At 43.9% G+C, this 15,918-nt stretch overlaps 2 protein-coding genes across 3 annotated transcripts; both read right to left on the bottom strand.

The window, feature by feature from the left end:
* Window positions 1-332: 332 nt before the first annotated feature.
* LOC135253798 (flavin-containing monooxygenase 5-like) lies at window positions 333-4,648 on the bottom strand. The gene is made up of 8 exons (XM_064333568.1): window positions 4,517-4,648; window positions 3,384-3,572; window positions 2,911-3,076; window positions 2,612-2,754; window positions 2,242-2,441; window positions 1,459-1,814; window positions 1,161-1,233; window positions 333-1,044 (listed from the first exon to the last, which is right to left on the bottom strand). The coding sequence occupies exons 1-8, from the start codon at window positions 4,646-4,648 to the stop codon at window positions 639-641; spliced, it is 1,665 nt and encodes a 554-aa protein (XP_064189638.1). The 3' UTR covers window positions 333-638.
* On the bottom strand, window positions 4,520-15,918 carry plpp6 (phospholipid phosphatase 6). Of its 2 annotated transcripts, XM_064333573.1 has the most exons (4): window positions 15,468-15,918; window positions 15,225-15,386; window positions 12,582-12,940; window positions 4,520-4,653 (listed from the first exon to the last, which is right to left on the bottom strand). In XM_064333573.1, exons 1-4 carry the CDS (start codon window positions 15,715-15,717, stop codon window positions 4,633-4,635), a joined length of 792 nt encoding a protein of 263 aa, XP_064189643.1. In that variant the 5' UTR covers window positions 15,718-15,918; the 3' UTR covers window positions 4,520-4,632. The 2 variants fall into 2 exon arrangements, with proteins under 2 accessions (XP_064189643.1, XP_064189642.1); XM_064333572.1 differs by having other exon boundaries at window positions 15,225-15,916.

A 15,918-nucleotide genomic window follows, 5' to 3' on the forward strand; every position in this document is an offset into this window, starting at 1 on the left:
CATTTTGGACTATTTAGAGCTTTCCAGCAGCTTTAGTGTACTAACACGCTTATTCGTTGATGACTGTTGTGTTTTGGATTATGTTTTCCTATAACTGAGAAGCCAATTTCAATGTGCAAATAATTAAAAAAACATTTGGTTACTAAATGCAATCAAAATACATTTTTCAGAAATATAATCATAAGACATTTTCATTAAAATTTCTAGACACCATATTTTATTGATTTGAAACATGCTTAGCAGTGTAAAGGATGTGCACTTTGCAATGGATGTACTGTAGTATCTGTGACAAAAACATGTTGAACACAAACAAATGCATGGACAAAATCCAATTATGTTTTTTCAATTTTTATGTTTATAAAGCAGAATTACACAGGATCAGACAATGATCAACAATGGTATTATCCTTTGGTCCCAATAATAAATAATAACTTTACAACATGAGAGAATGACTGATGCATGTCCATTCAGAAAAGTTTCACCACCATCATGTGGTCCCACCAATCATTACCACTATGTGGTCGGAAGCAGCAGTTTCAGGATGGCTCAGGTTTCGGGTCAGGTAAGACCGGGGAGTTAGTAGAACTGATTTACACGTTAAACGGTCGAGTACCGGCTACGCAGACTGAAAGCGGGATTCAGATCCTGTCAGGTTTAAGGGTGGAGAGCAGGGTACGAAGGGCAGCCGGGGGGTGAAGGTGCAGGTAGTACGCGGCGGAGGCCCCCAAAGCGGCGGTCACGCTCCATTTGAACAGGCGCCCCGCCGCGGAGCATCCAGGCTTGTCGTCTACCTGACGGGTCCTGAGAGGCTGGTACATGCGGTCGAACTGGGTGAAGATGGCGTGGCGGGCCCCCGGCCACTTCCCGGGTCCAGTGAGCCGATACTGGTAAGTCGAGACCGGGCCCATCAGGACCCACTTGAACAGCGGGAAGTCGGTGATGAGGAGCCAGAGCAGGCTGGGGCGTGCTCCGATCTCGCCCGCTATGTCGTCCATGTAGGTGACAAAGTCCACCTGAAGCGGGACCAGCTTGGAACAAATATAACTGGAAGTAAGAGTGTAAGGATTGAGGTTAACTGACTGCTTAAGAGGCGATTTTTTGTGCTCTTTACCCCATCTCACATGAATGTTTAAACTCATAAAAAACGCTGGCAAACTCACTTTTTCTCCATGTTCTTTGTGTCATTCTCAACCGACTTTAGCATCACCTTCTTGGATGGAAGCTTCTTCAAACCTGTGAAAGCACAAAAAGACTTTTGTCACTTCAAGACTTTTGTTACGTTCTTCTCAGAACTACACAAACAATTCAGGACTTGGATGTAAAAAAAATAATGATCTACAAGTCCTATACAAGGGTTAAAATGATCCTGACTTTAATTAGAAAAATAAATTTCATCACAAAGCAGAATTTGCAGACTTTCAAAAAATGATCTCTTGCAATTACCATCGAAGGTCTTACCTTTGAAGACTCTGGCCACCCAACGTGCCTGCATCTCTGCCTGAGGCATGATGGCCCCCAGTGCGTGAATGAACCCCACCACAGCCAGCGTGGGGTGCTCGAGGCTGGGGGGGAACACGTGTTTGTACAGCGCCACTCTGTGGCCTGACTTAGCCATGACAGACGGGGGCAGAAAGGGGAAGTCGTAATTGTAGCCCGTGGCGAAGACCACCACGTCCACTTTGTCCACCACAGTCCCGTCCTCGAACACTACGCTGGAGCCTCGGATCTCCCTCACGTTGGGCTTCACCACCACAGCGCCCGACAGGATTTTTCCCGGAAGCTCATCATTGATCACTGGGATCTGACTAAATAGCCTGTGGGGGTGATGGATCAATTCTTGTATTTATTGATCATGCAAACCATAAATCTTCTCTTTTTTCTGTGGCACCAAATATATACACAGGGCAGATGCCCTCAGAAAGAGACTTCTGAGTGTAGCAGATCAAGTGTCATTATCCCTTCAGTTTTCAATCTATTACAAATTCTGTTATTAATTAGGGACAAGCTGTTAATCTTGACGTGCTGTTAGTTTTTATCTTTGTGGGAATATAAAAAAACACCCAGCACTCCCTTGAGAAAGTTTCTGTCAAAACATTAGGTTTCATGTTGCCATTTAGAAATAATAATTATTATAAATACTCTATCTAACTAACCATTGCATTGTTTCATCTGCATTCTGGTTTTGTTCTGGGAATACAAGATAGAAATTCACGATCAGATGTCAGAAAACTCCTCCTTTACCTGTGCTTCGGCTTCAAGGCATACATGGTGTGGTCGTACATGGCATTCAGCTTATTTTCCCCGATCCAGTTGAGCACGTTGATCGGGAGGAGCTGGAAGAGGATGTGGACGAATCGGGTGTTGTACTTCATGTCCACGGGCAGCCCGTTGTCCGACACCATGCGTATGACCCACGCCCCCCTGCGAGTGCTCACGTACACCTGCAGGAGGGGAGACATTCTCACCTGAGCGCCCCTGCATTTTCATATCTGTGCACGAAGTGGCACCCCTTTAAGCATTTCTTAATCTGTTCGCATTGCTTTGTGGAATATTTTCCAGATTCAAGATTTCTCCTTCTTCGCTTCTTTCTTTCTTTCTTTCTTTTTTTCACCTGCTCTGCAACTCTGCTGGACTCCACTGCGATGTCACCGCCTGAATTCCCAATTCCAATCACCACGATCCTTTTCCCGTGGAGGTCCTCTGGGCCTTTGTAATCCCAGCTATGGAAGACTTTCCCTTCAAAGCTCTCAATCCCTGCAACACAAAACGTGAGAGTAAGTCATTCCGCACTGCCCATTTCAGAAAGCTCACCCAAGACAGGCAGAAGGGTGAGTTCTAATCGTCCTGAAGATCACTGACATGGATTCACACGTAATTTTCACGTTATCGCAACAGCAATAGCGTTGTAACCTGGGAAGTCCTTCAGTGGCATGTGGGGATATGAGTAATGTCCAGAGCAGACGATCACAGCGTCAAAGACGTGCCTCTCCTCCTGCCCCTCCCGATTCTCCGTCACCACCTCCCACTGCCCCGATCGAGCGAAGTCGGGCCTTTGCCTGACGCTCCGAACGTTGGTCTGAAACACAACGGACGACGATAATTGAGTCGTCCCTCGCCAGACCTGGGTCGAATACGCATTTGTTTCGGATTGCAAATACTTTTCTGCGTTTTACTGATCTTGTCTGGTGTATTTGGAACCAATGAAATACTTCAAGTGAACCCGCCTTCTGGCTCATGATAGCAGCTCATTACACCAGCAAGATCTAATGACACAGATAAAGTATTGAATCCAAAACAAATACGTATTTGTCCTTCGCACTTGGGGGACAGATTCAGATGTAGCACATCCGGAGCTGTGAGAAAGCGCTGCGCTGGTCGGTCACCTGGAAGCGGATGTGCCGCAGCAGCTTGAAGTGCTCGGCGTACAGACGGAAGTACTGGAGGATGCGTGAGTGGTGCATGTAGTTGGGGTAATCTGCTGGGATGGGGAAGTCACTGTAGCACATCATCTCCTTGGAGATGTTTATGGTCAGGGACTTGTAGATACTCGCCCTGTTGGGCTCAGAAACCTCCTGCAAAGACAAAATAACATGATTAAATAAATGTGCTGTTATGAGTAATGCTACAGTTTAAAAAAAAAAAATTGATTGCAAAACAAAATATGCAAAACTTTGCCTGCACCATATGACACATTAAAAACAGACTAGATCAGTTCCTTTACATTTTGTTTATGCACTTCAGCAGCCCGTGTGGCTGTACATATTTCTAAGTTGTTTTGCAGAGGGGATTGTCCCACCAATTATTACATGCTTATTGAGAAATGCGTGCAATTTGAAATTACTCAATTTTTTTAGTGCACTCAAAAAAGCATGGATGACATGTATCTGCCACTAAAAGCTTTCTTGTGCCCTGTTAACAGATGATTCCCCCTTGTTGTTGTATATGTGCGCAGATAAACTGCAAAATGCCGAATATGTTTAATTCATCTGTATGCAGTGCACCTGGCAGATACTGGTGCACTTGGTCTCTCCAAGAGTTTTTTTTTCTGTTTTCCTCTCCATGTGTGAAAATAAATTTATATTATTAGGGACACAATTATCTGCAAATTATATGATTAATCAAGTAAATGTACAAATCCAGTGCCTATGGAGATCACATCAGAACGTTGAATGTGGTGCAAGTAAGTTAAATCCCTGTGGGCCCCGTGCTTTATACAAAATTCCATGTGATAATGCCAAATCTAATCCAAATCTAATAACTAATATCTAAACTAATAAGATTCTAACACCTTCATCAGAACCAGGACACCTGTATGGGTTCAACTATTGCACTTTTCAAAATTTTGAAAAGTTTTCTGGCTGTCTTACTTGCAGCTTAACATACAAAAATGAATGAAAGATAAAACCAAAACATGCTTACCTGCTCACACCTGCATTCCTACACAAGCTTTATTGTTCACAAACCAAAATAACAATGACGGTAATGATGACCGGTTTGAGTAAATTGTTGGCCCTACCTTATACTTCCACAATCCCCCAATATCATCGCTGGTTTCAAAACACACTGGCTCCAGTCCCTCTTCCAGGCAACTTTTTATGCTGGACAAGCCTGCGGGTCCAGCCCCAATCACTGCTACACGGCGCACCATGCTGTCTGCAGACACAGAGAGTTACACAATAAGACATGAAACACGGGAGTCAAATGGGGTTTCCAGAAAAGCGTTTAAAATAAAGCAAAGGAAATTCTGACAAAAGTTTTTTTTTAAATAATAATTTTATTAAAAATTTCAGAATTTGTCACGTTGGGGTTGTTGGGTGGAGCATCCAGTTAAGACACTGTTCTAGCGCAAGAATAGCCTCCGCGGTCCAGCATGGCTTCTAAACCGTGCCAGTGCCAGCTGTTGTTTGTTAGCCCATGAGGGTGGAGCCCTGTTGGCTCTGCTTTAGCGCACACATGAAAGGGTTTCTGCTGGCCAGAACGACAGGGTCTCATCGCACACCATCGATCAACCCCCACTGGGTCTATCAGCGCCCACAATTAGGTCTGTTACACTGCACATGAAGCGTCTTCCTTCAGCTCCTCCTGCCTGCATGTTACATTACATTACATTACAGGCATTTAGCAGACGCTCTTATCCAGAGCGACGTACAACAAGTACATTAGTTCAAGGTGCATGTGGCTCAACTTGCAAAATGAACTTTGATAAGAAGCAGCGGCTGACATATCATGCTTTGCAGAGAGCTAATGTTTGTTTTGCGCTCGCCTGAATCAACAGGGGAGTTTGTTGCAGCAGACACTGTACTCAGCATTGCAGCCTGAGTGTGCTTAAGAAATCCAAATTGGACAGAAAAAAGAAAAGAGCATTGTGATTACAATAAACTTTTACTTTCTTCAGTAAAGTGTTTGTTGTCTTGGTGAGTTTCTGGATTGTCCTGACTTTGACTCCACGGGAAGAAGCTGGGTCCTAACACTATTTTATCTAATTCAACAAATATATACTTTTCACAATGCTAATTTGCCTATTATTTATCTTCTACATCCATGTAATTGTGAGAACTTGACAAATTTGAATGTCTGCAAAATGCATTCTGCAATGAAAAATATTCTTTCTCTAAACAGAATGACTTCACTGAATACTCATTGAAACCTTTCATATTCTGTTACGGTCTGCATTGTGCAGTGCCACATAAAATGCATGCAAATACAAAATTTAAAAAAATGAACGGAATGAGTAACCAATCAAACCTGCCTACCTTTCCTCTCTGTGTCTGTGAGTTAGTGGGCAAATCGTTTTGAGCGCCTTTTTTTATACAGACTTGCACAACCGTAAATTTCCATAAAAGGCATTACTCTCATCTTATTAATGTTTGCAGATGTGTTGGATAGAGACCAGTTGGGACATTGCCATCAAATTGCAACTCACACTGGAGAGTTGTGCAAGAAGCTGGAAATGACATATTTCTACAGTAGACCAAAGGTATATAAAGTTTATATCTATTATATTTAGTAGATGCAAAACTTTATCAATTAGCTAGTCTTGAGTTTACATACCCTCAGTGGCCACTTAGGTACACCTCTCTAGCACTGGGAAAGACCCCCTTTTGCCTCCAGGAGAGCCCGAATGCATTGAGCAATGGATTCCACGAGGTGCTGAAAACACTTCTTGAGCATCACAGAGTTCCTTCAGAACTGTATGCATATATGCACACGCACTCCGATATGTATCTGGATCGAATGCGAGTGACCGTCAGGTTAGTGGTTTTGTTGCAAGGGAAGGCAGAAAGAAAGGCTAGAGTGAGAGAGCTCACAACTCCTGACTCCTCCTATATTTTTGTGTTTTGGTCGTTTTCCCCGATTATCATGAGCCCCCTGAGTGCAGTCGTGGCGCCTGCCTGTCTGAGGCGGCAGCCAGATCCCTGACTATCACGGATGCAGCCAAAATTTTCATTACCGACATTTTTTCCCTTCGTTTTCCGCCTATGTTGCCTGTGCCTAGAACCGACGCTGCATGGTTGCCAATATTTTTGGGAGAGGGCGGGAACCATGACGTTTTTGTGGCGGCGGGCACTGGTGCAGGCTACTCTTAAAGCGCAGGGATCCCCAGGAGAGCAGCAGGTCAATTTCATTTCGGAAGGGGGCAGTGTGGTGGGAGGTGCAGCTAACCAGAGTGCAACGGCACGCCGTTCACTTCCTACAGAAGGAGCTGGAAGAACGGTGTGGGCGGCCTGAGAGTGTGCACGCAATTCTGCCAACGTCAGCATGGGCCAGGGGCCGGGTGTAGCAAATGAATGACTATCAGTTGAAATTCGGTGAGCTGAAGGGGATTTGCTGCTGTGAGCTGTAGGAGCCATTGCACCAAGTGCACTGACAGCCTGGGTCAATGGTCTGGTAAGTGAGCGCAGAGGCTCACAAACTGGATATAGAGCTGCAAAGAAGAGTGTGTGGGGGGGGGGGGGGCAGCCAGCCTTAAGACTGGTACTCCTTTAACAGCTTGAGAAACACACCACCTCAGTACTGGCCCAACCCGGCACAGTGGAAGGAGGAGGTGGAGGTGGAACTGTGCCAGCAGTTTCAGGGTCAGCTAGCCACCTTGGGGAACGCCACTGCGGCAGCTCGGGCAGCAGCGTGCACAGGTGCCCCTTGCCCCTCCCTCTGGGGGCATAGAACCCTGGGGCCAGGTTACTAACCCCTACTATGTCCCTTTTCCCGGTGCCAGTTCAGCTTCAGCACATTCCAATGGAACGAGCCCGTGCAATCAATCTGCTCAGCGTGGGAAGGTGGGACAGGTAAACAGAGGTATACCCAGCCAAACCAAATTTTTGGAGCTCACAGCTCAGTACTTGTGTCAACAATATAAAGAGTTTAGCCAAGAGGCAATCATTTTAGCTGTCACTCTAAAATTATGCGATAGTTAAAAAAAAAAACTAATAAAAAACAAGTGCTTGGCTCTTGTTTTGACATACTGTTGCAGGGCATACCTGGCATGGTTTGCCTGTACCATTAGAAAAGCATCCAACACCCTATTACCTGACTTTACATATGTGGATGTTGGTTGGCAGGGAAATCCCCACATTGTTGCAATGATTCCTCTGGATGGTTGAGTGTCTACTATCTACGTGCACCAAGTGCTACAACACGTTTGGCATAGCAACTGCAATAGCTCAGGTGGTGGACTGCACAGTGAAAATAAGCAGCAGCTGAATGCATGCATTTCAGAAGACAGTCTTACTTACTTGAAGATAATGTAGAAAAATAAAACAACTAAACCTAGTGCATTTGTCCCTGGCACCACTGTTGCATGAGAGTGTATCAAAGTGCATTCTTAAAGTCACAGACTCTGCTAATAAAACACAGGAATAGGTTTTCAGCTTTTCCTCATTTATTCAGGAAAACACAGATGAAAATCACATGGTCACTTCTAAAGGAACCTCACAACCAAACGGAGGCTTTAAAAACGCAACATTCACAGTTGAGGCAAGCCTCCAGTAAAGAAATCATGTGTAGGAGTGCAAGAAGGTCTTTACATAGTCACAAGTTTTATATATACACAGCAGACCATGTGAAATAAAAACAATTGGGTAAAACTTGCTTCCTGGACAGACACATGAACCAGCTGATGGCAAGAATTAAGAGTGACTATATACTATTTTGGTATGATTCAACCAGCAATCTTAAATGTCTACCAACGCACTACATAATATGCACTCAGTGGCCACCTTAAATACACCTATATAGTACCGGGTAAGACCCCCTTTGCCTCCAGAACAGTCTGAATTCTTTGCAGCCTGGACTAAACTAGGTGCTAGACACACTTCTTAGGGACTTTGGTCCATGCTGATTTTGGTCCATTTGTTCCTACAGATCTTTCAGCCACACATTCATGCAAACCTCCCATTCCACCTCATCGCAAAGGTGCTGTACTGAATTGATATCTGGGGAAACAGGTAATTGAAGTAAACTGAATTCACGGAACCAGCTTGAGACAACACATGCTTTGTGACATAGCTCATTATCTTGCAGGAAGCATCATTTTGAAAAAGGGTAGACTGTGGCCAAACAGGGATGTAGATGGTTGGCTAAATTGCTTAGGAATGCTCTTGCATTCAATTGGTACAGTACTAAGGGGCCTAATGTGTGCCAAGAAAACACTCCTCACACGATTAGACCACTACCACCAGCCTGCACTGTTGACGCAAGGAAGGATAGATTCATGCTGTTTATGCCAAATTCAGACCCAACCATCTACACGTTGCAGAATAAACCAAGGTTTGTCAACCCAGGGAACATTTTTCCAATCTTTAATCTTCCAGTTTGGCCCACTGTAGCCTCATATTAGCCTGTTCTTGGCTGACAGGAGTGGAATAATGTGGAGGCTTTAGCTGCTGTAGCCCAACAGCTTCCAGCTTCAATGTGTTGTGTTCAGAAAGGTGTTGTATTCTGCATTCCACTGTTGTAAGCAGCGGTTATTTGAGCATTTGGGGCGTTGCTGCAAGCTTGAACAAGTCTGCCCCTTATCCTCCGACGAACTCTCTCATTAAAAACGTGTTTTTTCCCACAGGACTACAACTCACAGGATGTTTCTTTTTTAATTGCACTATTTTTGTAAACTCTAGAGACTGCAGTGTCTGACAGTCTCACAAGGGCAGTTTGTGAGATGCTGGAACCAGCACACCTGGCCCCTACAATCATATCCTGATCAAAGTCACTTTGATAAAGTGTCTATTCCACTGTAATGTTTTGTGGAACAACAACTAAATCTATTCATCATGTCTACATGCTTTATATATTGGGATGCAGCCACATGATTCAGTTCGTAGGAGAATACCATTAGCGTCAATGAGCAGGCATACCTACTGAAGTGGTCACAGAGTGTAGTTAAACCTTAAGCCTGATTTATACTTCGTCGCACGACCCTTCGCACGACGTTTCGCATTTATAATTCTGCGAAGGTCTCTGATGAGAGTTCTATTGTCTCTATGGTAACAATACGCCAAACTCCTGACAGTTTAACGTTACATTAATGAAAATATGGCAGCGCTCTGTAAAACAACACGTATCCATGACAATAAATTTCAGTGTTCCATCTAGCTGTCCAATCAGCACTGCACGACAAAGTATGAAGTTCTGCGACACTTTTTTCAATACGTCATTCTTGTCATGCGATACTTGTCACAAGGGTCCTGCGATGAAGTCTAAATCAGGCTTTATACATTCTGGATCAGTGAGCATGCCTGGGTTATAGGCCGAATGGGGCTATTCTCATTTCAGAAAAGTAGAAACATGACTACACAGAGGCAAATCAATGTATTTGGAACAGTGGCCGGGTACAAGCATTGATTGATACTAATGTACAACAGGATGCACAACATACTGAAAATATTCAAGCCCTATCTTTACCATTGCTCTTGTTCCTGGACAAACACAATGAGTATCTGTGTAGAAAAATTACACACATGTACAGTATTAATTTTTTCATGAAACACAGTTATCCAGTTATGTATTTTTCAAATATTTAAAATAGTTGCGTCTTTAAGGCCTTTCAACATAAAACGAGCTAAAACAGCCATATTTGGTTACGACATAAAACCCATATAATTTTAAGCAAACATATAATTCATTTGTCACATTTGCTACCACTTACACTCTATATATAATTATATTTATGTAAACATACTGGAGATCAAGAACAGTGCTAGACAATACACAAATAGTCATACAATAGATTAACTCTTTACAAGCTGGTGAAGTCATGTGTAATGAGGGTATACCAAGGAGCCCATATTGCCCAGCAGTTAAGTCTTTCTCAAAACGTTTTCCGAAATAAAACCCAACTTTAAAAAAGGCCATGTTATGACAGTGTGGGAATTCCCATAGTTGTCTTGGTAAAGATCCACACAACATGAGCAGCTTAATCATAGTTTTAAAATGCATCTCATTAGACTGATTCAAGACCTATCACAACTTTCCTTCCTGCTCCTAGTTTGGAACCCTCCTATTAAGTTCCCACTCAGTCTGCACCTACTTGACAGTGAACAGATTCAATACTTATGATTGTTCCAGCATACAATTGCATGTCCTACTGTGATTAGCCCCTCATTAGAAGATGTGGTGCCCGTTATAAAAAAAGAAATAAATAAATGTTTATTTCATATGAATACATCAAACTGCTGAAAACAGGCCATTATCACGCACACAGACAGAGCTGAATCAGAACAAGCACATCAGTGAGGGAAATCAAAAAAGTTAACGAGCTGCTACTTCTACATTTGTCAGTTACAGAGACATTATGAGTGTGTTGCCTTCTGACAGTGGTTTGCTCTGGTACTGAGATATCAAGGGAGATATCATGGACAGTACGTCCAAGCAGACACCTGCCCCTCCTCGCACCGGCAACCCTGAATCAAGGGAGCTTCCCAGGCCCCGCACACTGCATCGGACATTATACTCCACACTATAACAATAAAATATACATAAAATAGACCAAATAAACGCTGCACCCGCACGAAGCTGTCCCGACACAAAGCCGCCCTTCACATTCACCATGTCTGAAGGAGCCAATCGCCACAGAGGCTCTTCATCCAAGGATGGACTGGGGGGTTAATATTTCAGTTTGATGCCATGGTAACGGGGATAGGTTTTTGATAAGCTCAACAGATTCCTGACGCAGATCCAATTCCAGAGAGCAAACTGAGGTTCGCAAGCAGCCAGAGCCCAGCACATTCAGTCTCACTCGGTTAATGACTGAAGAGTTACAGCCTGACTATTCTTAATGCCGTCAGAGAGGTTTATTTGGCTGAACTTTAACGTGTGCGTACGCAACCTTTCCTCAGATGGCCCAACAGAGCGCACGCACATTTTCTTCAGTGCGCTGGCTTCACTCCCAATTTACGCAGGTGCAGTCTTGAGCGTTTGAGTCCTTACTTTGCCTATTACTGTGAAAATATATCACCCAAGACCAGACATGAACTGAAATTGCACACTCACAGCCCGTTTTTCCTGGCAACGACGAGACAACAAAGGGCAATTTCACGTCTGCAGATGGAACAGGAGACTGATTCAGGAGTTTTATAAAAAATGTTTCATGTTTTCAGGCATGACAAAGACACTTAGAGCCGAAAAACATTTTAAAGGATGCATTTAACAAATATAGCCTACAGAAAAACGCAGTGATAAGAAATGCCACACAAGGTATATATTTTAAAGAGTCCAAATGTATATTGGAAAACGGATGTTGATACCCAGCAAACAAATGCCTTATTTGAAACAACGACAGCACACACTAGACAACAAAGCTTGAATTTAAAGCCAAAAACATGAATGCAGACCAGATTGAAGGTAACAAACCTAAATACAATACTTCATAGTGCAGATGTTATGGTACAACACATTCAGTTCCATTTGTCGGAGGGGAAAAAATATACCTTAAAATAAATTAGGCTGACACAATGCAGCTTATTTGATCAAGCTAAAGCAACAACAAAGCAAATGGTGTGTTTGCAAAGGCAACACCAAAATCTACTCCATGCCTAAATTGGTCATGGTACACATGACAATAAACCCGGTGCATCAGATTTCCAAAATACATTTCTACCTTGAAAAAGAGGACACGAAACCACTTACTGTACCAGAGCAAAATCCCACAGTTCCATCCTGCAAAAAAAATCCCCCCCCCCACCAGTATTCCACCAGTATTCCCCCAGTATTCCCCCAGTACACATGTTAGGGGCAATGCATACCCCAAGGCTTACAGTAATACGAACATTCACCCCACCCATGCACAAATATACCCAACACACAATTTTTTTTTTTTCTTTTCTTGCGTCAACTGAAAGTGCAGTAAAATTTACAACAGCATATTTCCACTGTATATTGTGATGCATTGTTCATTATTGTTAACCTTTTTTTTTTTTTTAATGATTTGTTTTACATTTCTTCTCAGGTAATGGTGAATTATGCACAGTGATGGTACTGGCCTGACATGGCCAAGCTGCTGGCTGCCCCCTGCCACCCTTTCCACCAAACCACCCCCCCCACCCCCCCCACTGCCCCGCCCCCCGTTGACCCCCGACCTCTCAGCCCACCTGGCCCAGCAGGAGCTGCAGCCCGACGGGCGACACCCACAGCATCTCCACCAGGTTGTACTGGCAGTAGCCCATGCCGAAGCCGAAGGCCACGTCGGTGACGTTGTGCCGGCCCAGCAGCACGCGGGAGAAGCCCACCAGCGCGGCCCACAGCAGCACCAGCACGCGCAGCGGCGCGGCCAGCACCAGGTGGGCCAGCAGGAAGCGGGCGCACATGGCCGCCCGCGTGGCGTGGCCCGAGGGGAAGGAGTAGCGGTCCACGGAGAAGGTGGCGAACATGTCCATGCGGTTGTGGGACGGGCGCCGCCGGCGCACCACCGCCTTCACCACGCCGACCAGGACCAGGTCCATGACCAGGGCTGCGGGAGGGAGTCGTGAGGTTAGCAGGCGCGCGCAGGGAGACAATCACACAGCCACACCATACGATGCGTTATGTACAGCACAGAGAAACAGCTGGGATTTTAAAAAAACACAATACACACACACTCTGCACTGCACTGCATCCATCTGGCTTGTTAGTGGCAAGTCATACTGAAAATATTTTGACTTTTTCTGGAGTGCTTGATGGATATATTACATGCATATTACTGCACTTTCAGTGGAGGCAAAAATGCACCAGAACAAAATAAAGGTGAAGTAAAAAGATGGAGAAGGAGAAAATTATTGGACTATATCCAGGTATACAAAAGCAGAAAAAAGATAAAAGAATCTGCAGCTGATAAAACAAATCATCAGTCTTGGCATTCAAATTCTCTGACTTTCTCTGATGCATTGCTTTTTTTCCTTGCTCACTCCACAAAGCCAGTCCTTTAAATGACATTGGCAAAACGCTTTTTCCAATTGGTGGAAAACCAACTGTGCCCTACATCACTCTGTATGAGAGCTACAGTCTATTGGTCGTATCTATACTTTATATCAGGCAATAACGGAGCAGCTGTCTTTCGTTCTCATCTCTGTGTTCCTGTGATTCCAGCAGTAGCAGCAGCTGCTGTTTTTGCACACGCAGAGAGCCACAAAGAAAACCAACTCTGGCCCAGAGCCACAGGCCGATCGACGATCAATACCACGGATATACCGCTTAATTAATGAGCGTTTGACCTCAGTGGAGACAGATTGTTTCCAAGGTCACTAAAAAAAAAACATTTACAAAGGTGAACTTGCTATCCATCCAAACCTTTAGACAGCAACAAGTTAAAGTTTTTACCGCTATGAAATATCTGGTCTCTCTCAGGTCTGTTAATACTTTAATAAACTTCCCCTTCCATTCATAAGGCTCAGTTTTTGTATAAAATATAGATAGTTCTTAGTTCTTGTGGTTTAGATTCATTTTCTTTCTGTGCATTTTTAAAAAATTTGACTTTTATATATTTCTATATGCAGCTTTGAAATGAATTATGATTTTCAGTCTGATTCACTCCACCTGTGTACAGTATTTGTTCTGTCTGTGTATTTGTGCGATTAACAATACTGGAATCATATTTTGCCCTACATAAAGTTTCTCATTGGATGCCTTTCACTAGCAGAGGTATGGCCAAAACGAAATGCAGAAAAACATTAACACGCAGTTGAAACAGGTTACATAACCAGGACAGTTTTGACTTACTAGATTCTACTGGCTTGTGAGCCAGGGTCAATGTACTGAGTGCATGCACATTTGTACCTTCATGGGCAATAATGTAAGTGTACCCAGTGACAGTTTCTTTTCTAGGGTTTTGGCATTAACATAATTTCATCATTGATGCAGGTAATCACACAGGCAAAAGAGGCTAGTCTACTGCTTTGCCTGTGTGATTGCCTGCATCAATGATAAATGAATGAATGATGAGCATACTTTTTGGTTACCAAGTTTGTTCTGGCTGTTTCTGCTATTAACCTGTATTGTGCAAGCTAAATCCAGTTCACTAAATGTTGGAATGTACGTCAATCTTTGTTTGAAATTCAAAAAAGCAAGCCAGAGATACATTCAAAGTTATGTAAATACCCTGGTGCAATACTGGGAAGTTCAAATGATGTCGTGAACTTTAAACAAGTTGCAAGGTTGCTGGGTTTGTGACAGGAGATCTTTGGACAGATGTATCTCCACTCCTCTTTGCTTCCTGCATTTTCCAGTCCAAAAAAAGCAGGAAAAACCTTAAATGACATAAGGATAGCCTAGTACATACCAAACTGAAATGACATGAATACATAATCATACCAGTTCCGATTAGATAAGAAAACAAGTTTTTTTGAAATGTCTAATGGAAATGAACAAGATCAAACCCTGATTATTCTTCACCTGATAACTGCCACTGCCACGGAAGTGGAGACAGGAACAGGAGAGATTTTAAAAGACAATCAGCCATATGGGGAGATGGAGAGGGTGACAGAGTATCAGAAGAGCCAGGGCAGCCAATGCAAAGGAGGTAACAGTTGCATCTTGTGCAGATGGTGATAGTGAGGGGTGGGAAGGAGCTGGGTCCAAGGAAGAAAAAAAAAGACAAGAAAGTAATAGTGAGGGGAGATGTGCCTCTACTTAAAGGGAAAGGGTAAAGATGAACATTTGTATAGGTTAACAGGACGGTAAAATATACTAGTTAATGAACGTGACGCAATAACGACGACAATTGTTCCAGGGGGGGATATAAAAAGACGGTTTAAGATTACCCATCAGGAGATTGAGCATGACCTCCTGCCCCGCGGCACTGTCACTCTTGTACAAGCAGTACAAGGCGCCAGCCAGCCAAGGTATCCCGTGACCAGAGATCTCGACCAGTTTCATCAGAGGTCGTATGCTACCCCATGACGAGTCTTCGCAGGCGCACACCCCTAAACGTTTAGACAGCCACAAGTCAATGGCGAGCAGGGAGCTCAACGCGATACCGACAAACGACGGGTTCAGACGCATACAGTCTTCCTCTGGTAGTTGCTGGCCGCCGGTGGCAGACGATGAAGAGGCATTTGAAGAGCCGGAGCCTCGGCGCCGAGTGGGGCTCTCCGAAGCACGAAGTCGAGCAGATGTCGGATCTGAGCCTTGTCGTTGCAATAAATGTGGTGGGGGACTCCTGTTCAATGACATGAACTCATAACGTCCGTTGCTACTCACACCAGGAACGCTGCCACTGCGACCGGAGTTGTTTTTTGCTTTCGGGGAAGGCATTCTATTTCCTTTTTTATTCCCCTTAATTTAGGTCTATCTCAGTCTCACCGCAATAAAAAATATTTTGTTACGTTAATCAGACGTCTTCCTTCCCTTTAATACATCGTTTCACAGTGACAGTTCCCAGCTAACATTTCGCTTCCCCTAACAATTCACAAACGCCATCTTTGCTGTTTCAAGAGCAAAGCCCATTGGCCAAAA

This window comes from Anguilla rostrata, chromosome 4 (assembly GCF_018555375.3).
Source record: "Anguilla rostrata isolate EN2019 chromosome 4, ASM1855537v3, whole genome shotgun sequence".
NCBI lineage: Eukaryota > Metazoa > Chordata > Actinopteri > Anguilliformes > Anguillidae > Anguilla > Anguilla rostrata.